The following is a 24,075-nucleotide window of genomic DNA, read 5'->3' as shown; positions in this document are numbered from 1 at the left end:
TGGGTTGGCTCCGGTGCTGTTAATAAACCTGCATGCTGGGACTTGAAGTATTCCCTCGTATGCTCTTGTTCTTCGGTGGGATTTTGCCGTCAAACACCATCTATGCAACTTTGATTGCCTTCAGTGGGTCTTTGTGAAAGGATTCCGGGTTTCAATCACGCTCTGACCTTGTTAATCCGCTATGCGTAGATTCCAGTATCTCGCAGCGGCCCCTCATTTCATTCGAGGGCGGTTCGATCTCCACGGCCAAGGACTGGCCGTTTTTTATGTCCTTCCAAAAGTTTTGTCCCTTGCTTGGAGACGCACTCAAAAACAAAGCAGGGCCCCATCAGTGAAAAACGGAGTCCTTTGTTACAGCAAAAGCCGGTATTTCTTACACAAAGTTCATTCAGTTTGCCCTACGCGTTTCGATGCTCCTGCATCTTGATCCCGGGCTGGTACTGTTATATGCGGCAGTTTGTGCGAGGGTGTCAGGTCACCTGATTTTAAAATGCTAGCCCTGCCCCTTGATGGGTTGGCTCCGGTGCTGTTAATAAACCTGCATGCTGGGACTTGAAGTATTCCCTCGTATGCTCTTGTCCTTCGGTGGGATTTTGCCGTCAAACACCATCTATGCAACTTTGATTGCCTTCAGTGGGTCTTTGTGAAAGGATTCCGGGTTTCAATCACGCTCTGACCTTGTTAATCCGCTATGCGTAGATTCCAGTATCTCGCAGCGGCCCCTCATTTCAATCGAGGGCGGTTCGATCTCCACGGCCAAGGACTGACCGTTTTTTATGTCCTTCCAAAAGTTTTGTCCCTTGCTTGGAGACGCACTCAAAAACAAAGCAGGGCCCCATCAGTGAAAAACGGAGTCCTTTGTTACAGCAAAAGCCGGTATTTCTTACACAAAGTTCATTCAGTTTGCGCTACGCGTTTCGATGCTCCTGCATCTTGATCCCGGGCTGGTACTGTTATATGCGGCAGTTTGTGCGAGGGTGTGATGAAAAGTGCCTGCTCCCATCACATCCAGATCCTACCAAGGATTCTAACTGACTCTCTGAAATCTGTACGCATTGAAACGTACTATAGGTGTTCAATGAAAGCTCGATGTGACTACACATCCCAGCATGCTGTATGAAGAAATCAAATACGCGGTTGAACCCATGAGGGGTTTTTCAACCAATCAGCATGCAGTATAAAGAGCACTCCAATGGGTACAGGAGAAATGCCTCTGATGAAGTGGTACGTTGGCCACAGAAACGCTTCAGGCAATACAACAAACTTGGATGGCTAGGGCGGTCTGAACCATGATGCCGAAAGGCAGATGCACTGTCGAGTGCATCTTGAGAAGCTTCGGTGTTTGTTGGATAAAAAAAATATATATACAATTTGCACATCTATGGATTTTGCGCTATTACGGGGGTAGTCAATCAAGTAATACCCTGTATGTATTCGCATTATATATCCTATGCCTGTCATACTATCAATGCTCATTGACCCATTTACGGCGAACATCGCATTTTTGCCAAATTTTGCACTAATTCAGATTTTGCACTATTGCTTATGTTTTGCACTAATGAGCTCAGTCTATCTTATAGTTAAAATTAATTTTAAATGTATTTTAGCCAGTCTTGAACGAGACTCTTGAACTGTAGTTTCAGCATTTTAAGTTGTTATTTGGTACATTTCTTTTATGTCTATTGGCCCGCTGGTCACCTGGTTCGCACTACTGCACTTTAAATTCATTGGCTGCCTTTACCAGCGTCATGTGATCAAGGGCTTTCTGAGGCCGAAACGCGTCATGGCGGTGCACGACACACTCTTGGATTAAAATACGTTTGCACTGAATTTACTGGGTCCGCTTCGTCCTTTCTGAACTTTTTGATGGTGTGACGAAGTTCCTGCATATTTACACCGATACGCTTCCCCGGTGTTAAGCGGACCCCTCCTTCGTACAGGCCGAACGGCAGGAAGCCAGCTTCTGCTCACCCGGAAGCATCTCTCGTTCCTGTGTGGATCAGCCGCGGTGGCCCCCGGCCAGCCAGACTCACCTCGACTGCAAGCTGCGGGCAGAAAACTCTCACGGCCGTGATTGAGTCCAGTCCTGAAAGGCTTGCAGGTAAAAGTTTTGGTGGGATTTGCAAGTGAAGGAGTGTGCGGGGCGCGGCGGATAGGACTACTCAGTCTGCCTCTCCGTCAGCGCTCGCTATTAATTTGCCAAAAATTTGCAGTGTGCCATGGCCGCCGACGCTGTTAGGAGCCGCGAGGAGGCGGCGGTCTAAATGTTCGATGACTCACCAGTCACCGAAGAACTGTTTAACGCCAATATGAACTTGACTAAAAATAGAACTGGAGATTCGGAACTTAAGGATGTATTTAAGCAATTGGAAAAGGCAATGCGGTCAGAACAGTCAAAATGGTGGGAACACAAGTCCCTTTCCCGCTATTTAGAGGTGGGCAGAATTCCACGCGGCCTCCGCATTATGCTAGCTCCCAGCTATGAGAATCCGGACCCGAATATGCTATCAGAGTGGGCGGAATGTAATCTGGATTCCTCATGCCGCCTACTAAGAATTTTGGTGAAATATGCGGAGAGTGATAGGGCCGCTTTACAAGTTAAAATCAATGACCTGAATGAGCAAATAGCTAAAATGGGTGTGTCGGAATTGGAGAAAAAATACCGGGAAGATATGCATATCAGACTAACCAAAGAAGAAGACATCATAAAGAAACGCAAACCGTTTAAATTCCAAAGGGACAAACTAGATTACCAGAATGGACAGGTATTTACATTTGCAAAAAAATATGATTCCTTAAAGAAAGCCAAAACAACAGCACAGGCACAGCCTACCAGTTCCAATGCGGGAGATGTAGTACAATCATCCACCTCTTTGTCAGACCTGAGTTCAGCGCCAGGTAGTGAGTCCGAAAATGAACAGGCCACGACATAGCCTCGGTTGGGGTTTATGAAATTCTCGCTGGCCCAGGAGGTAGAATGCCTGCGTCAAGATCGCAGACAAACCCTAAGACCCCGGGCTCCAAATCGCAGACAGGACAAAGACAAAGAGCAAACATCAAACGCTGTGAACGTAGACGTTGCCACAAAATCAGACAGCATTGGCAAGGTAAACTACAAAAAACCACAAAGGAAATGGAATCGCAAATGAACCGTCTAACCAGTGAATCCCTTTCGATCATCAATCTCACTGACATGCACCTCACTGCAAGTGAAAGCAATATTCTTTCATTGGGGTTATCATATTGTCCTCCTAACAATTTTAACTATGCGCAAACTCGCATTGACTTTTATAAATACACCCGCAAACTTAAACTGCGCAAATTCCATTTATTGAACAAGACCAAACGATGTACAGCACAGGAATCAGCTGTAATTCCCAATTCCGTCTCGCCTTCAATTTCTGTTGGCGAATATGAGCTTTTTTGTGATTTGCAGAATCTGCACAGGGAAGGTGCACTTGACGATATAACATCTGATATGGGTACCCAACCAAGACTAGACATGCCAGGCTTAACAAGCTTTAAACCAAAGTCTACTTTCAATCCCATTTTGTTGCATGATAACATCGATGTGTACAATGACTTAGTGACTACTCAACTTAAGAGATTACACACTGTAACCCTGCAGGCCCAATACAAATGTTGTAAACAAAACAACTGCTATGGGAGCCTGATGAAGAAGTTACAGAGCAACAATAATGTGATAATACGACAATCGGACAAAGGTGGTAACATCGTCCTGTGGCCCAGGTCCATGTATATGGAAGAAGCGCTGCAACATCTAAATGATCGACAATGCTACAGACGCAGTGACTGGCAAACAGTTAAATCAACCTGGAACAATTTCAACATCAAACTTTTGTCTTGGAAGAGTGCAGGTTTATTAAGTAGTGATGAATTTAAGTTCTTAAAAACGAATCATCCAGTTATTCCCATTTTCTACTTGATCCCAAAGGTGCATACAAATCCCAATAAACCTCCAGGAAGACCGATTATTTCTGCAAAGAACAGTATCACGGAGAATACTTCACGTTACATCGATTTTTTTCTCCAGGAGCATGTCAAAAACTTACCATCCTATTTACAGGGCATGGGTGATTTCTTAAGAAAAATTGAATCAGTATCTTGGCAGAATGACTATTTACTTGTCACCTTGGATGTCACTGCTCTGTACACCAGCATACATCATCTAGACGGTGTCAGAGCAGTGGAATACTTCTTACGAACTAGACCTGTAAACGTGCTGCAACATAACAGAATGTTAGTAGATATGATTCACACCTGTCTACATCATAATTATTTTCTGTTTCAGAGTCAGGTGTTTCAGCAGATGCGAGGTGTGGCTATGGGGGCTTGCTTCTCCCCTAGCTATGCCTGCTTGCATATGGGTTTATGTGAGGAGCAAGTCCTCAAAGTCCAGTTTGGCCACATCCTCAGAAACCACATTGTAGCATGGCATCGCTACATTGACGATTTATTTTTTATTTGGCATGGGTCAGAGTCGTCAGCTAACTTGTTTATCGAGGATATCAATGAGAACAATCTTAACCTCGAATTTACAGGTCATGTGATTAGAACATCTGTAAATGTTCTAGACCTTAGAAGTGTATATCGGCAACAACAATATGGAGACCCGGTTACATCGCAAAACAACAGCGGGTAACACGGTTCTACATGCTACCAGTCACCATCCTGACCATCTGATACGCAGTATCCCCTATGGGGAGATGCTGCGCATCAGACGGATTTGCAGCATAGAGTCAGAATGTACAGAGGCACAGTTGTCAAGTAAGGAAAGATTTTTGGCCAGAGGTTATTCTGCTGAGGTGATTGACACAGCGATCAGAAAAGCCAACTCCGTTCCTCGCTTGGTAACATTAGGTTATGCTATTGATCAAGCTAGCCCTTTGGTGGTGCCTATAGCGACCACAGAACCGCCCAGATTAATAACCACCTATAGTCGCCAACACAAACAACTGCGCATGATCTTTAATAAAAACTGGACGGTTGTTCAGAATGATTCTATCATTGTCCATCTCTTACCGAAATCCCCCGAGATAACGTTTCGCAGGGCACGGTCTATGAATGATATGCTTGTTAAAAGCAGTCCTGAAATCTGTACCAGCAGTACCTGGTTGCAAACCACCAAAGGCTTTATTAAATGTGCTTCATGCAAAGCCTGCAAACTAGGTAGAAACAAAACATCCTACAAAATCCCTTTCAGTGATGTTCCTGTGCCCATATCTAAGAAACTGACATGCACATCTGACTTTGCGGTATATGTGCTGGAGTGTACATGTGGCCTGCAATATGTTGGCAGTACCAAGTTGCAGGTTCACAAACGTATACTCCAGCACATGCGGGCCATCAATAACAACGATGCTGCCTATCCAGTCGCTAGGCATTTTAAAGAGACACATGGCAGCTGTCTAGAGTTTTTAAGCTATTTTGTGGTGGACATGGTCCCACAATTGCGCCGCGGGGGTGACCGCGAGGCCCAGCTTAGACAACTTGAAACTAGGTATATTCTCGAGTTAGATACCAAAGCCCCAAATGGATTGAACTCGAGTGAAGATCTCTTTACATGTCTTTAAGTAGAAGCACAACAGTGTTCAATAGTGGTAGGTTATGTAGTATCAGGTTTAAAGATTGTATCCCTGTACTCAATAATTAGACCACACATGAGAATTTGAGCTCTCACTATGGTTTTAATATTTTTGTAGGTTCAAAAACTTTTTTATCTTTACCACACTCCTCCTTTATTGCACTTTATGTTGGGGACCAGTCAGGGTAGATTGGACAAATACACAGTAAGACTACATGTGGTTATTTTATCAGGGCCTGCATTTTTCGTTAGGAGTGCATTTATACACATACACGGTGTTAACACAATGAGTTCCCACAACATACAAATAGGATTTTGTCCTAAATATTTATGATGTAAGGAGTATTTATTAATTATTGGATTTATTTTAAGTTAGTGCTTATTCTGCTTTCCTAAACAGGGACATTTGTATGTGGTGGTTATTGTGTCCTTTAACCACATGTGGGGATCTATGGTACCAGTTCAATTCATTGGGTTCTTAGTGGTTAAAGCAGGCGGTTGCAATTTAACATTTTGTTTGGCAGATCGGTAGACAGATTATGTGTAGATGCGGCTCACATGAGTTTGATCAAACAATTTGGAAATTTGCTAATGATGCCTTTATTGCACCCTTGCTTAACCAATTAGGCAGACAGACATTTCAGTCCAAACAGTTTTTAAACTATTATGTTTCATAAACTGCTATTAGATTGACAACTAAACCATATGGTTCCTTTATGTCTGACAGTCCAGACAGGGATACTTTTAAAATGGTCTTGCTTATTTTGCACTTGTACAATTTGCACATCTATGGATTTTGCGCTATCACGGGGGTAGTCAATCAAGTAATACCCTGTATGTATTCGCATTATATGTCTTATGCCTGTCATACTATCAATGCTCATTGACCCATTTACGGCGAACATCGCATTTTTGCCAAATTTTGCACTAATTCAGATTTTGCACTATTGCTTATGTTTTGCACTAAGGAGCTTAGTCTATCTTATAGTTAAAATTCATTTTAAATGTATTTTAGCCAGTCTTGAACGAGACCCTTGAACTGTAGTTTCAGCATTTAAAGTTGTTATTTGGTACATGTCTTTTATGACTATTGGCCCGCTGGTCACCTGGTTCGCACTACTGCACTTTAAATTCATTGGCTGCCTTTACCAGCGTCATGTGATCAAGGCCTTTCTGAGGCCGAAACGCGTCATGGCGGTGCACGACACACTCTTGGATTAAAATACGTTTGCACTGAATTTACTGGGTCCTTTCTGAAATTTTTGATATATATATACTTGTCTAACCACTGGGAAAAACGAATCGCTGTTTTTGCTTGCTGTAACCTGTTTTCAGTGGATGGCACCCAACTACTTTGAGGCAGGACCACTATCACTGTGATTCGAAAGTCGAACAGGAATCTTCTTTGAAAGTGAGCTAACTTTTTGGCCGCATTTTCAAAAGATTTGGTCGGCCTGTTCCTGCAGCTTGCTTGCCAATAAAGTTCTGCGTTTTCTCACTGCTTCAAAACCCTACCATGATCGTTGATGTATGTGTTATTGCCTGATGAGACTACAGACCCTATACCTTGGACTGCCTTGCGCCTTTTATTGGCAAGCTCCACTAACTACAGAATATATTCTTAAAGATTTGTTTGCAGTCTTTGCCAGTTTAACCATATTTCTGCAGCTTGCTAGCCTCTACGATGGCTACCGATGAGCATTTTATCCAGTTCAAGGTCATGTATTTGTTGACAGGACTGGCAACAGAGCTACATATGAGTGGGCCCATATGTTCTGACATGGGCCCTGAGATCAGGAGCCATGCACCTCTTGGCCATGCACATGCCAATTTCAAGTGAACCTTCTTAGTGGGCACTATTTTCTGGCATTCAACTTTCAAATACCCGTGCCTCTCCCTTGTATTGCTGAACTTCTTCAACTTTGCAGGGCTTAGCTGATTTTTCCATTTTGTTTATTGCTATCTCTGCCTGTAATTATGCTGATGAGGCTCCGTGCACCAAGATACCCCAGGGTAACTGTGAATTCTATAAAAAAAAAAATAATAAACCTGTCAGCTGGTGGTGTTAAGCCCAATTTTAAAAATATTGTTGGGCTGGTGGGTAGCTTACTTTGTTGGATCGTGATCTGTATTTCTTTGTACAACTCGCATCACAAAATCATGTTTAGGGCCTCATGCTTCTAAGCAGTGAGTAATTGTTTAGCTTTAAGAGTGCAGAATCTGCTTTGTGCATGCTTGACTCACCAGCAAAATATGTTTCCCCAGAAGAACATGGGTTCTTTAGTGCAGATCACGTGCGTCTGCAAAAGCCCCATGCTTTATACTAGAACTGGATTCCCCATTTTACCTTCTATTTTTGTAAGCACAATAGTGGAGGAAGATGCCATCTTCTGTTTACTCTTCTCAGTACAACACTAGTAAGTAGCAAGTATGAAATATGACATTGTCTTTGTTACTTGACATTTCTAAGGTGCACTGCTGCCACTCATGCGGTATTGTTTCGCTCATCCATTTCCAAAAAGCTGCAAATCTGAATATGAGTGAGCAATTGGAGGCGTGTGTGTGGTGTGCATGGTTGTGGTGTGGCCTGTGTGGGAAGTATTTGGGGTCATGCATGAAGTACATGAACATCCTGTGATTCTGGGCGAATCACTTAATCTCCCCGTGCCTAACAAAAAATGAATGTGTGTCCTCATGTAACATAACTGGTGCTATGTAAAGTGCTCTGATACCCGATTGGATTCGGGTCAAGTTTGCGCTATATACAACTCTGCAAAAAAAAAAGGAAAAAAAAAAGTAGGGCATGATGCTGAAGATCTCATTGGCTAATGGTGTGATCTTGTTTGCATATGTTTGAAAATGGGTGTAGGAATGTGCATTCATACATACCTACCTCTTGTGCTGTGTTCGGGTCTTTATATTCATACATACCTACTCTAGTGCAGTATTTGTGCCCTCACATGATCCTCATGGGCACGATTTATCACTAAGGTCAGTCCCAGTATACGCTAGGGTGAAAGGGTGGTGTTGATTAAAACGTGCCTGTACTGGTTTCACACATGTTTAATTTCTGGTTTAGGTACTGAAGATCTGAGGTGAGTAAATTCACACACTGTGGGAGAATTGTTTTGAAGATGGCCTGACCAGTAGGATAGGTTGAGTATTATTATAAAGTGTTTGTACAGCACAACATTCACCCCAAAGAGGTCTTTTGGAGCTGTTTGCTGATAACTGATGTGTATTATGTGTATTATCACACAGCTGAAAGGTATTCATTTATCGACCTCGGTGGGCTGGGATTTGAACCCGTGAACGTGGGATCAAACTGAGAGCCCTAGAGTAGATGCATTCATGGGAGCCACCAGACCCTTCTCGGTGGCATAGGTCAACTGGTGTTGTGGCCCATAAGGATGCTAAACTTGAGGGTGCTTTGGCAATGAGTCTTTGGTTCAGTAGAACAAATTTGGTCACAGACAAGAACGGATTAACATTTCTCAGGCCGTATAAGACTATTCCATTGATTCTTGTTCTTGCTGTTGTGTGGTGATGAACTGTGGAGGTACTATTTGAACATCTAAAAAAAAATTGAGATTTTTCCAAATTCGATTTTCCAAATACATTTTTGGGGTGTGTAGGTCTGCGTTCCCCTTCCCCTACCTGGACTGATGAGTAGATTTTTAAGTTTGAACGATCTCCCAAACTTATGTAATTCAGTTTCATTGTTAAAAATTAAATCTGGTTTTAAGGACTGTGTATAACATTTTCTTTAGGAGTGTGGTGTTGTCATATTTTAAAGTAGAGATACATTTCTGATGAGGTCCCTGGTTGTTCACAGTCCTAATCACAAATGTAAGTATTCCCTAGCACACGTTAAAAGTGAATCATACATAAAAGACAGCAGTAGCAGTAGTAAGTCAATGCACATATAAACACAAGTCACAGTAGATTCTTGTTTCTTTTATTTTCTTTCTATTGCTTCTTCTGATTCGTGAGCCAGATTGAAAGACAAAGCCAACACGTGTTTCGTCGCTCGAGGGATCGGCGCGATGTCTTTTGTGTATGATTCACTTTTAACGTGTGCTAGGGAATTAAAGCTCTAGAGTTGCAGCTAAGGTCGCAGAATTTGGGGAGATAGGTGGTTCTCCCCACCCTTTAGCACCGTACCTTTATAGACAGATCACCAGATATTTAGTGGATATACCCATTGGGCGCCCATTCCTATATACGATACCACCGACTCTTCAGCCTATACACAGATGTAAGTACTTCGTCATCTCCATCTGATGTCTAATGTGACCGTCTCAGCACAGTTGGTTCCTATTTTTGGGCTGGGACCTCACATCTGTGCTAGAATGTGGTGTACTGCTACTGGAAGATGTGGATCTCTGTTATGTACTTTGATGCATTCTAAATAATGTGTCTGTCCTAAACAGCTGTTCAAGTGTGCTTATTTCAGACGTTTTTGAATTATGTTTCTGTTAAGCAGAATGCGTTTTCTGTTTACCATAAAGTGAATCCAAATTTTACTCTTTACAGATTTCAATGGGACAAATGCTGCAGGACTTTGGGAAATTCCTGGGGATGTTTCTTCTTGTCCTGTTTTCGTTCACAATTGGATTGACGCAACTCTATGACAAAGGCTATGAGAGACACCATGAGAAAGATTGCGAGGGGATATTTTGTGAACAGCAAAGCAATGACACATTTCATTCGTGAGTTTCTTGTTTTTAGTTGCATGACTAGTCTAACATAATGATCTTCCATGTGCTGCAGGTACAAGTTGTGTGTTTGAAGGAATTTCCTTATCGTCACACAACTGTATGTTCTCAAGCATATGATATTTTATAGGGTCAAACGTAGCCGCGGACCGCGTAGGTAAGAGCAGGGAGGCCGGGTTGGGGGGGATTTGACAGACGACCACGAGGGAAAATGTAAAAATAATTAATTTCCCCTCGTCGTCATCTGTTGAAATTCCCCCCACCCAGCCCCACTGCCCCACCGCTCATACCTGTGCGAGCCGCGGCTGCTCAAACGCTTGTCAAATATTTAATAGCGTGAAGCTAGAAATCCTTCATTAAAAAACATGGAAATTGGCAAATTACTATCTAATCTCTGTCATAAATCTGTATTCTAAGCTCGGTAGAGCTTGTTTTCATGCACAGATCCCTTTCAATGCAGTACGTTTTGTTCCAAACACCATCATGACCAAATTGTTTACTGCACACGCTTTGTTAAGGAGTCTGTCACCAGGTTCTTCTTTTTTTGACAGTTGTACAACAGAAAGTACCTTTTCAGGTAGAGGGATTGGGTGCTGAGTAGTGGCTCAGTACCATAGAGGGAGCAGAAACTATATTTGAAATGGAACCCAAAATACATTTTAAAAAACATAGTTATAGAAAAGCCTGTGCCCAGTGTGGACAGATTAACATTTCGGAGGATGGCTTCAATTGTCATGCTTTAATTTCTCTACTCCTCTCACAATGTGACATCTGCCAGAATTGTTGTCTTGGAACCTGGCTGGAAGAGGGGGCTGTAAACCTGGTGTATTTGAGTCTAATAATGAACAGGCACCCCTAAAAAGAAACCTCAAAGAAATTAAAAGGGTTGGATGCACAGATCCAGACAGTGCCCAGCTCTGAAAATTTCTTCTCTCTCTCTGCCTCCCCAGTTCTGCCATTAGTAAGTTTTGGTTTACATCAAGGACCTCAGCTTGCTCACCGTTGATATGGAGAATGTACTCTGTTTAAAATCATAAGAGCTCCATCCTGCCCAGCGCCATCTGCTCTGACATTATGGCTGTCTGAATCAAATAATTCAAGACCATCTTCCTAGACCCCAGCACTTATAGAATCAGCACTTTCCCTCATGTCAAATTGTTCAACATCAACTCAAGCACCAGCACCATGCCATATGCTCCAGTGGCAAAGCCAATATCCTGTTTAACACCAGTCACAATGCTGAAGAAAACTATTCTAATACTGCTGCGAGATGGGACAAGAGAAGGACAGTCAAAGACTAAAGCACACATAGGCCATTGCACTGAGCACAAAGAGAAGCAATGTCTCAGAGAGAAAGAAAGGGAAAAGGTAAAAGGACCCCAGTGAAAAAAGAAGGCCTCCAGTGGAGTTAGCGCATGCCCAACCTCCATCGAATGCTTTTTACTCTGAAGGGTATATTGAGTCCATGAATACTATTCTCATGGAATATAAAATAGGGGAATTCAGACACTGCTGTTGTGCCCTTCCCAATCCATTTTGCCTGTCCTCATGAGAAGTGTATAGAGATTCCATTCAAGCACATATCTGAACTCCAGTAGAGAGTACTTCCAGGGGGAGACTGTTGCAACGACTGCGGGCCATGAGAGAGAAGAAAGGTCATTATTTACAGTATGGCGGGCGGCCCGCCATTCATCAGGGTGGCAGAGGTAATTACCTTCACCACCCTGGCTGGACTACCACTCACCAAGCTTAGAGATCACCACCTGCACTGCAGAGATCTCTGTGTCTTTAAAGGAGCCACCGCTACAGCAGCTCCTCTGAAGACACTGAAAGTTTTCTGATTGGGCACTGTTTCACGTGGCCGCTTAGCGCACTTTTTTGTTTTTCAAAAGCAAACTTCCAAAATAGCAGTTTGTTTTTCAAAAATAGAAGCAAATAACTTTGACACCCTGGAAAGCTTCTCCCAAAGTGTGGGGGTAATTGTTATTTTATATCTGTTCAGGACCACCTAAATCTCCCTGGTAGTTGCAAACTCAAAAAAATACATCAGACCATTCACTCTACATCCGACGGATGATTTGATGCACCTGCACTGATGGCCCCAACTCTGTCAGACTGTCGGTGTAGGGTCTCCACCCAGGGGCGTAACACAGGCCCCCGCATACCCACAGTGATGGGGGGGGGGGGGGCCCGAGCTGCAGGGGGCCCCCTCGGCACAGTACTTATTCCTAAGCGCTCCGGAATAAATCTGGAGCGGGGGCCTCTGCGTGTATATTGCAGGGGGGCCCCTTGAACTTTCGTTACGCCACTGTCTCCACTGGTAGAGTCAGTTGGGGCACTGCAGTCGTAAACATGATGGTTTGCCTGACCCTAAATAGAGCAGGTGTACCAGCAGGGTATACCATCATTTTGTGGCAGAGTACTCGGTCAGTCAATATCTAAATCAGGATTTTAGAACTGAGGTTGTAACATTGAAATTCAGAAGGGCATGGTTCTGGAGATTTCTGCTGAGAGTATTAGTAGAGTTTCAAAGTAGTCGGGTATGCAACAGCTCGATGGTAAAGGCATTTATGTCAGACATGAAATCCTGAGGTGTCTACATTCTCCTACAGGTAAACAGCATAAGGATCTCCTGGAGGAAAAAATGTTGCCTGGTCTCCTCAATCCTGTACCAGGTCATTCGACAGCATTTTGAGCCCTCTGAAATCTAAGGAAGTTGTTTTTGACATTTAATGGTATTTGGCATTGGTGAAGTCCTGATGGTAATTTTTTTGCATTTAAGATATGAGAACAGTACAACAGAACATTGCCTGGGAGAAGGGAAGTCAGGGGGATGAGAGGGACATGGGGAAAGAGGAAAAGGAAAGGGTGGTGGAAGAAGGGGCCCACAGTGTTAATATTGGCATGACAACAAATATTAAAAAGTTGACAGTTTTATTTGGTACATGTCAAAACAGTAGAGCAAACCCAAAGAAGTGTACAATGCCCAGAGGGAGAACCTGACCCCATAGAGGATTGCAACCTTTGGATCTTGCATAGGAACAAAGCATAAATAGTTATGCATGTCTAGGTGTTCATTCAGCGGTTGCACAACGTGCCAAACCGAGAGTCCTACTTATAATGTTAGGGAGCCTAAAGGAGGACCCACAAGTCCAGTCAACTGTCTCCCAGTGTCTCGAAGAAGGAGTCTCTTTGTTGCATAAAGGAGAGGAGAGGTTCCCATATGTCCTTAGGACGTGAGTGGGCAGGCAGCAGCTCCCATAAATTAGATAGTTGATCCTGACAGTATGCCACACCCTGTAGTCATGACTTAATATTTGGAGCGGTCTTCCAAACCCAGTACATGGCCACCCTTCGCTTGGCGAGGAGAAGCAACATGGCGGTGAGTCGGCGGGCGCGTGCCTGCCGGCACTTCCTTGACATAACCGAGCAGGCCCATCAGAGGGGTGTGGGGTGGTAGATGCCTTATGATTCTATGAATTGTCGAGGATATTGCCACTCAGAAGGCTGCCACTTTTGGGCAGCACCACGCAAGATGAATGGAAGACGCCAGAAGTGAAGCGCATCTGAGTCGCCGACAAGTCCCATTTAGAAAAGCTGCAAGGGGATGCGATAAAGGCGATGAAGGAATTTAAAATGTATTAAATGTAATCTGTAGTTGTGTGAATGTGTCTGCAGCTGACTGCAACAGAATGACCATTGGATATCAGTTATGAGAGGGTCTTTGTCAGCTTCCTACGCCGTATGTGCTGCAAGCACCGTGAGTTTTGCTGAGGACTGCATAGAATTGTAGAGGCGAGTAATCAATTTACATGGAGAGGCAGTAGTAAGCAAGGGCTGAAAATCAGGGAGCTGCAGCCGAGGTCCTGGAAACGATTCATGTAATGCGCAACAGGTAACTTGGAGTTGGTGGTAAAGAATAGTGCAGAGAAAAGTGGAAGCCGGAGGTGTTTTCGACACAAAAGGGGGAATAAAGTCAACCTGGTACAAGTCTGAATAAGTGATGAGCTTGTTGGCTCCCCTGTCATGCAATAGCGGAATTTGAGGGATGTTGCCAAGGGGAATGGAGGGGGTATAGAGGGAGGACAGTCTTGCCCTCTTTCACAATCCCTCTCAAACCCAAAGTAAATTCTCAACGGTTTCTACGTCCCCCTGCAGTGCCCTGTAGGGCATTTAAAGTGCTGTGGTCAGTAGCCATGTGGCCGACTCTTCTCTTATTATAGTAATGTAGGGCTGGAAAGGTGTGGGGTGGATACAATAGTGTAGACCTTGGGCTTGGATGCATAAGGCATATAATAGCAACCCCCTTGGGCCAGCAGTAAGGTGAGTAGTTCCCACGACACCCGTGGTTGTTTACCTGCCCAGATGAGGGTAATGTGGTCTTTAAGCGCTTGAAGAACCCCGAAGAACCGTAAGTGGAATAGGTATGTTGAGTAAGAAGTAGAACAACCATCTTTGCATTGGCTATACATCCCGCAAGGGACAGAAGCATCCCAGGCCATACTGTAATTCTATCTTCCAACCAAGCAATGATATGGCTGCAATTGGCATGCCAGAGTTCCTCAGGATACTGGCTGAGCCAAGTGCCCCGGTACCTAACCAGGTTTGTTGCCCTATTCAGAGGGGATTCCGAGGGTAATGGTTTTGTGTTATCCATGAGACTACATATGACATAGTTGGACAAATTAATCTGTATACCAGAATAACCGCCAAAACGAACCACTTGGCAAGCTATGGGGTCAAGGTTTGACTGTGGGTCGCAAATGCACACTGTGATATCATCCACATATAATGAGGCTACCAAAGCCCTAGTTGTGAAGTCGATACCCCAATTCACATGCCTCAGCCTCGCCACCAGTGGCTCCATCGCTATCGGAAAAAGAATGGGTGACAGTGGGCAGTCCTGCTTTGTGCCGTGAGAGATCTGAAAGGTGTCTGATAGTAACCTGTTCAGTTGTATGCACGCAGTAAGGAAAGCGTAAAGGAGCTGAATGTGTCGATTGAAGCTTGGGCTAAGGCTAATGTGGTTTGCAGCGGAAAAAGATATGCCCATTCTAGAGTCTAGGGTATAGAATGCCTTTGTGGCATCAAGCAGGACAGCAATTGAGACAACTTGGGGGTCAAGGTAGTGCATGACCGCGAAGATAGTGCCGAGGTTATGTGGCTTGAACAGTCTTGGATGAAGCCGTATTGGTCAGGCTGAACTATGTAAGGTAACAGTGGCAGTAACCTATTCACCAGAATCTTAGTTAATATTTAGGAATGACTCTGGGAGGCTAATTTGTCTGGTTTGAGAATCGTCACAATAACTGCCTATATGAGCAAGGGTTGCAGGGAGCCTGTCTCCAAGGATTCCTCAAAAATTGCCAAAAGATGCAGAGCCAGCATAATAGCAAATTTCTTGTAGAAGGCAGTAGTAAGGCCATCCAACCCAGGAGCCTTGGCTCCAGGAGGGCTTTGAATAACTTGAACTATCTTCTGGATGGTGATAGGTAAATCTAAGTAGGCTCAATAGGCCTGGTCAGGCCACAACAGCTGGAGTGTATCAAGATACGCGATCAACTCGAACATGCCGATGACCGTGGTGGCGGAGCATTATTTGGAATAGAAAGAGGACATCACATTTAGAAATACTTAGGGGGAGGAAACAAGGTAGGATTCATCATCCAGCAGTTCCGTTACATAGGAGGACTCCCACAGCTTACGGAGCAGTCCCACAAGTGTCCTTCCAGGGCTTTCACCCTCCCCATAGCAAAGGGCTTGCGCTTTTCGATGTAGGAAGGAGGTCTCTCTAGAGGCCTCCTCCATGAATTTGGTTACTGTGCTACGAACGGTGGCCAATAAGGCCCCTTCATCAAGAGTGATAATATGCTGTTTCCAGGGCCCATATATCGCCCACAGGTTGCGTCAGCCTCCCATTGATAGATTGAAGCACGCCTGATTGCTTCGTGTTGCAAGCACTCAGTGCTTAATTTGTGCCGGTGCTTTCCGGTGCTTAGCACCGGCACTTAATTATCAGGGCCGGGTCTACACACTCAGCTCAGGTGCACGCACCGCACGTAATTATTTATAAGTAACTTACTTGCTTCAGCAGCTTCGCTAATGCTACGGTAACGGGACACTGCTAACAGCACACTCAAGTGTTTAACAACTGTCTGCAGACTCACTGTATGATCGATGACATGACACTGACTTCTTAATCACTTCAGCAGCCAGGCCTTTTGGTTCTCTTCTCGGGCCTCGGGGGTTGGGGGCGGGGGCTGTACGTGGCAGCCAGCGTGTGCACTGCGCAGATGTTCTCAAATTGGGCTTTGATTGCGCACGCCACGCATTCAGTGCCACGCCCCAGCATAGCGCTGCCGCACCTTGTCTTCGTGTTGGTTGTTCAACACTTCGCCGTTCACAAACAACTTCACAGACAGTTCACACTCACAAATACTGAGTGACTCGGACGACGTTGTGAGCCAGTTAGCCAGGGTCTGGCAACGCAACGGGGGTACACCAGGTGAGACTTGTTGTGAGACTGAGTGAGAGTGAGAAGACACTCAGGACCCCGGCCTCCTAGCAGGCCTAAGCCCTGCCTGCGAAAGAGACAGTTAAGCTGCGCAGCAGCCGGCCCGGCAGTGCAAATATGCATAGATAGACAGAGAGAGTCCGACGACTCCCAGACTACTCCTCACGAGTGCCACGGCCACCCACGTCCCACTCACTCAAGTTAAGTGATTCCCCGCCAGTGCCGCCACTGTCTCCGGCGCCCGGCTGTCCCATTCCCATCATGATCCTCTTTACTCCGAGTCCCAGCCGGTTTGCGAATAGGGTGACCAACAGCCACAGGCCCGGTTCTAGCGGGTGGGCCGCCAGGTCCACCCACCTAAACATGAGCTGCCATGGCCCCCCGAAACAGGAGCCTTGGCCGGGAGGCCCTCGCAGTGAGGGATTGAAGACAGGTGCGCAATTTCAAAGCACAGGTAGTGTGTGTATGCCCGGGCCGAGATAGCTTCTAAGGAGCACAGAGCACACACATTCAGTTTTAGATTATCGCAGCCGCACCCGAGTACTTCACACTTCACAGGTCTTTAAAAGACCATTTATATGTTAACGAGGCTTTGTTTATTGTTTCACCCCTTCATCTCCACATGGCAAATGCCACAGTGTTCTGCTGCCGCTGCGTGGATATTTCTTTTTCTATGCAGCAGCGCAGGAGAAAAGAAGTTTGTTTATTCCTATTCACCTTTCCTAACCCATGCAGCTGCGTATCACATCAGGCTGTGATGTGACACAAAGTTTGACTAATGGAGTACGAGTAGGTAAGAGAATGACGTGTTACTACTAGTTTTTCTTTTTAAAAGCTGCGCAGGCCCAGCAGGACACATACTTCGTGTGTGCTTCATTTAGACAGTTTTTAGCATTATCATGGCCGATGCAGGACAACAGTAAGACAATACAAAATGCCCAGATAACGCTGGTGATAAATGATCCTGCTGGAGAGCAATCGTTTGTCTGTTAGTAGTTTTTAAATGCAGTAAATTGTATTTTCTGTGGAAGCTCAGTGGGTTACTGCCTTTGTCACAGAGATCCTTGTGTTACTTGCGGTTCAGAAGTTGCAATCCTAACATAGGACAGTGACCAATGAACTGTCACCAAAGAGCTCCATACAAACATGAATGGTATAATTAGAACTTCGCTTTCTTTTTTTGTGATATAGACAAGTTAGAACTTCCCCAGTCTTTCATTATTCTAATGTTGCCAAAATGAGTATGTTTGGGCAGATACACATTTTAATCAGTAAAGCTGACCCCCATTGAATACTCTTTAAATCCTAAGGTTGTGTTTCTCCAGCCCGAAACCCTCGTAAAATTTCCGGCCCACAGGTATGGATGACACGTGATTCATACACCTTGTAATCCTTATTGGCTTGTATGATTCATTGTCTCCTGTATAATGTGGGAGTGGTGTAAAGTACTGACACACACTACACTGATATGAGTAGCGCTATACAACAAATGAAATGCATATGAGAGAGGGGCTACATAAAGATGAGGGGCACTGTTGGAGGGTGGCAGTGAGGGAGTCTGAGGAGGAGGTCATGAGGGGGATGGGCTACAGGGAGATGAGGGACACTGGTGGAGGGTGGCAGTGAGGGAATCCGAGGAGGAGGTCATGAGGTGGAGGGGCTACAGAGAGATGAGGGGCACTAGTGGAGGGTGGCAGTGAGGGAGTCTGAGGAGGAGGTCATGAGCGGGATGAGCTACAGAGAGATGAGGGACACTGGTGGAGGGTGGCAGTGAGGGAATCCGAGGAGGAGGTCATGAGGGGGAGGGCTATGGGGAGATGAGGGGCGCGTGTGGCAATGAGGGAATCTGAGGAGGATGTCAATAGGGGGGGGGCCATGGAGGGAAAAGCAAGTTAAGTTCCATGTTTTTTACTATTCAGAATGTCTAATAAATGCACATATAGCTCCATGCCAGGGAGTAAGTTATAGTAGCAAGCCCAATTGTTAATCATCTTTCTTAATTGTTTCTCTAAAAGTAATCGCTTTAACTCTGCTTTTTATGAATCCCAAACACCTTCGGCCACTGGAAGTGACAGTGACTCATTCAAGTGTATTTCATGATTTTGTTCAGCTTATCTGTTCTGATTTGACTAGAGTTTGTTTTCACAACATTTGGGTTTATTTTGTCACATAAGCTAAGTAAACATTGTATCTTTGATCTCATAGACTCTATTAAAAAGGGCATACCCTACCCCAGTATTGTCCTTTCCCCAAATTAGCACATGGAGCACTGGAATTGTCCCTTTTCAATGCATTAGTGATTTTATCTAATTTATTTCAAAAATGTGCTTTAAATGCACTTTTGATTTAATCTTTTTGAAAATGTTCACAGGGCAGGGGAACCTCCTATCAAAACCTTACTATGAGGAAGGCAGGCTCCCTTGCTGAAATTAATCTGACTTTTCGCAGTACCCGTTGAGGATGTGGCTGGAGCTAATAGCGGAAGTGGGTGGAGCCAGTGGAGGAAGTGGGTGGAGCCAAAGAAAAAGTAGGTGTGGCCTCCGACAAAGATTTGAGCACCTGCACTTCAAATTTTACAAATTAAGCACTGCAAGCACTGCGTATGACTACCTTAAAGGCCTCCCAGAGTGTGGAGGCTGACTTCACCGAGCCCATGTTATATGAAAAGTAGTCCATTATTCCTTACGGAGTTCCTCGCGAAACACCGCATCTCATAATGCACCCAAAGGGACAACTGAAGGCACGAGGTGCCGCCTGCTAAATCAGCAATTCCAGCATAGCCGAAGAGTGATCTGAGAGGGTGCGGGCAAATGCTTTACAACCATTATCCACATCTGTACATCACAAGACACCAACCAGTAGTCAATTCTAGACCATACATTGAGGTGCACGTGTCGCCAAAGATCTTGTAGGCAGTTGTCTTGGCTAAGCGTGTGCAATATCCTTGCGGCATTAGGGTGTGGGAGTCTGAGACACCGGAAGGATCTAGCTGAACGTCCAGCGCCACATTGAAGTCAACCACCCCTATTCTCGCTTGAGGTTCGAGGCTGGAGATCTGCCTCCAAATCCCAGAAAAAAGTCATGTTCTGGCTGTAAATTGACACCAATATTATGGGCTACCTCTGTAAGGCATCTGCAAGTATGACATAATGCCTATCCCTATCTGTAATAGTGTGTGTCAGCTGCCATGGGAGCTCTTTACACAAAAGTATGGCAATGCCCCTAGCGTAGTTGGAGTAAAGTGACTTGTAGGTCTCACCACACTACTCCATGCGGAATACCAGCTCTGTGGACTGTGTCAAGGGCAGTTCCTGTAAAAAAAATGTCAACCTTTTGTCTAGTTAGGTATGTTGGAACCAAGCTGGCCTTCCTACGATCGCTGAGTCCCCGTATGTTCCACGTAAGGCATGTCATGGAGGTCATGTCACAGAGGTATAAGGGAATGTGAGTGGGACATGAATGGACACTGCAGCAAATGATAGGCGAGTGAGGGGAAATGAAAAGACATGCCTTGGTGGGGGAAAGGGAATAAAAGTCAACAGCAGTGAACAAGGAACCAAATAAACAACCCCATACCACCTCCCACCCACTCTAACCCAAAACCAAGGTTGAGAAAAAGGAAGCCATTTTAAACTGGAAAGTACAATTGGGAGTCATCCCTAGATGCGCGGAGTGACTGCGCAAATAACCCAGCCAGCAGTAGCTGGGTGGCTGAACAAGATAGGCTCCCAAGGGACATGTAACAGCAGGCCGATGGTGTCCATTTCTGCAGGAAGAGTTGCAGCTGCACTACAGTAACCGTAGTGACATAGCAGCAGCGCAAGCTGAAGTGTAGTAGGAGCATTTGTAATTGCCGGTATGGTCTGCAGTAGAAGGCGTATATCGCCCAATATCTCTAACCTGACAGACTATCAGCCATTATCACTGAAGTGAGTTGCATCTGAGGTGTGTGGTGAGTCTCTGGGTTGGCGCTCTGTTTTTGTGATATGTTTGGAAAATTTAAGAGCGGATTTTACATCTGTGTTAAAAAGTAATGTTTAGCTTCAAAAGAAATGCACAATTTGGCCGGATACAACATGGCAAAGGGAATGTCGCCGTGTTGAAGCAGACATTTGATAGGCAGGAAGTCTAGGCGAGCAGCCTGGACTGATAAGGTAAAGTCTGGATAGAGAGAGAGCACGTTCCCCTGGTATTAAATCTCCTTACGCTATTGTTCAGCCCTCAGTATTATGTCCTGATCTCTATAGTTCAGCAGTCGCATGCCAATGGGCCGCACTGGAGCTCCTGGGGAGGCTTGGGACCCATTGAGCGGTGAGTTCCTTCAACGATAAAGACTGCGGACAGGGCCTCCCCAAAGAGGTCTCAGAGCATGGTTTTGACAAAGTCCTCCATTTTAGAGATTACAGTGGATTCGGGGACTCCAATAATCTGAAGGTTGTTACTCCTGGACCTCGCTTCGAGGTCTTCAATTTTTCGATTTTATGACTTCTAACACTGTGTCCATTTGTTGGAGATGTTCCTTGGAGTCCGCCTTGGCATTATCTGCATCCCATTCTAGGAGGTCTAGTCTGGTTTCTTGTTTATCTACGCATTGTTTGACTTGATCTAGGTCACTAGTGAGGAGTTTGAGCTTTGCATCAATGGTTTTAAGGCTCATTTCCATTTCTACAAGAGTTCTTTAAGTTCTGTATCTTGTGACTCTTCTCCCCCTTGAGCGATTTGGAGAGGTCTTTAGCCGTGACTCCAGCTCCGCCTTCCGGGTCGGGCATTTGCCTTCGAAGCTGAGCTTAGACTGGTGAATCCCGTGCTTGCCCATGCTCACAGATTGAGGCAGGGTAATCCAATTGTGAGTGGTTATTGGCAGTAACTTGACTACGAGCAGCGGCAGGGCACCAAGATGAATGAGTATCCATGCTCCAGACACTGTGGATTCCCCTTATAGCCCTGCTAGACCCAAGTCTGCCATACAGACCCATCAGCAGGGCTAGGATCTAGGACGGCAAGAGGAGCTGCAGATGGTCCCCGGTGGCAGTGTGGTGAGCAAGCAGAAAATCAGCATGTGGGTCCAGCCAGCCATCTCCCACAAGCCTGTGGCCTCCTAGGAATAGTGAGGATGGTGCCAGGTACACCACACTCTAAGAAGGGCGCCCATGGCTGGCACCCAAATCCATGCTCAATAGAACACAGCAGTAAAGATAAGGGGGATCGCACTCACCAGTATGTATTTGTTGGGGTGAGGGGGGAGCCGCCAGCCAGTGCTGTGTCCCAGGGGAGTGAATGGGCCGAGATACAGGCTCAGTCTCCAGAAGGTACCCCCAGCCAGTGGGTGAAGCACAGACGAAGTAGGGGACTGCTGCTCTGCCAGCCAGTGCTCAGAAAGATTTGGAGACAGTGTTCAGGCCCCCCAAGGGGCTAGCCGTGACATTATCCTGACTAGCAGGCCATTTCAGCCCATCCCCATCCAGGGGATCACAGTCCAACCAGCGGCCTCCTGCAGGTTGTAGAGGCAAGTGGCAGCAAACAGGGACATCACTACCTGCACCGAGGGCCTTGCTGCTATGCTTGCTCACAGGCACACATCTAGGTCCACCCCTTACCAGCACAGTCCAGTCCCACGCCGACAGCCAAGTGGTGGAGGCCGCTCCATCCTGTAGTCGGCCCCGGGTATCACAAAATCGCCGGCAATGAGTGCTAGAGGTCCTGTCATAGGCCGCAGGGCCCCCACAGTCGTGGTGTCCAGTGTGGCACCCAGCAGACATCCTCCAGGATCTCGCCTGCAGGCACTCAGGCAGCCAGCCCACCACACAGTCCCCCAGTGGCAAGGGCACGAGTTCAAGACAGGCAGCGGGCACTCATGTGGGTAGGGGGGCAGGCAGACCATCTCACCAGATGCCTGGTACAAGGGGAGTGAAAACAGCGACCTCCAGCTCACCCCGAAAGCTGCCACCGCCTCTATGTGGCCCTCTATGCACACAGACAGCACCAGGCCATGGTCTGATTATCAGCTGGGGGGGGGGCGTTATTCACCCCACGCCAACAGACGCCACACAGGATGTGTGTGTCACTGCAATGAAGAAAACTTCCATACTGGCCCACTGTTTATCGGAGGCATGCTGGGTTGTGTGTTTGGCTGGCAGAGCCTCTCTAGTGAGCGGCCATCATGCAGCTCGGCCAAGTTCCGCCCAGTTCAGATAATAATTATTAAGGGTGGTTGGGGACAACAAAAAGTAAATAAAACCAACTTACCTTCCTTTCTTCGCCGCGTGACTTCCTTCTCCCTCTGGGATCTTCTGTAGGACCTGGAAGCAGGATACTGCGCTACCCAATCCTGGCGCTGCTTTCACAGAATGAAAGCAGTGCTAGGATTGGATAAAGAGGCCTCTCCCAGCTCTCCTAAGAGCACTGGAGGCCTGCTCTTTCTCTAACCCAGCTGGTTAAGACAGCTGGGTTAGAGAACTTAAAAATGTGCATGTATGGCTGGACTCCTCAAGACGGCTAGCCAAAGAGACATGCTCATTTTAAAGTGCATAGCTGTTTGCTGCTGCCGCTCGGCAGCGCTAGCCCCACCCCCTCCTGACACTTAGGGGGTTATTAGGATGTCCGCCCGCCACCCTAGCAGTGCTGGGACCGGCCGCCAGACGTGAGGCGGTCCCGCACCGCTAATTAGGATGTGACTGCCACCCTGGCGGTCGCATTCCGCATTGTTGACATTGCAGTGGGTGCTGCAGCAGCACCCGCCGCAATGCCAAAGTGCCATGTTGTGCATTGCCATGCACAATGTAGCAGGCACCGTGCGGTGCCTGCCACCTTGTGCATCGCAATGTAGGGGGTAACATAGGTACCCCCCAAGTGCAGCCCCCCCGGGGGCCCGCAACGGGCCCCCAAAGCAATTCCCCGCCAGCCTTGGAAAGGCCTTGCTTGGCATCGCCGCCATGGAAAGGCCTTGCTTTCCCCACATCATAATATGGATGGCGGTGCCTGCTAGGCACCACCACCATATTGTGGCCCAATTCACCCGGCCGGCAATCGGAATGATTGCCGACCGGGGGAAAAGCGGCAGACACAATTTGCGTCTGCCGAGATACCCCCCCCCGCCATTATAATATGAAGGGGGTAATTTGGGTTGTGATATCGGGCGGATCGCCACCGCCGGGCCGGCGGTGACTATCCGCCCGCCATCCTAATCAACCCCTTAGTTCAGGACGGATTGCTGAAAAAGAAAACAGTAATAAACTTTA

At 46.2% G+C, this 24,075-nt stretch overlaps 1 protein-coding gene across 1 annotated transcript in view; it reads left to right on the top strand.

The window, feature by feature from the left end:
- TRPC1 (transient receptor potential cation channel subfamily C member 1) overlaps nucleotides 1-24,075 on the top strand; it is a 441,909-nt gene that overhangs the window by 369,074 nt on the left and 48,760 nt on the right. Inside the window, exon 10 of the mRNA XM_085633605.1 lies at nucleotides 10,142-10,317. Coding sequence (XP_085489731.1) covers nucleotides 10,142-10,317 — 176 coding nt within the window. The remainder of the gene's footprint in view (nucleotides 1-10,141; nucleotides 10,318-24,075) is intronic.

Source organism: Triturus cristatus, chromosome 11, assembly GCF_964204655.1.
Source record: "Triturus cristatus chromosome 11, aTriCri1.1, whole genome shotgun sequence".
Lineage (NCBI taxonomy): Eukaryota > Metazoa > Chordata > Amphibia > Caudata > Salamandridae > Triturus > Triturus cristatus.
This window is presented reverse-complemented; position numbering and strand designations above follow the sequence as displayed.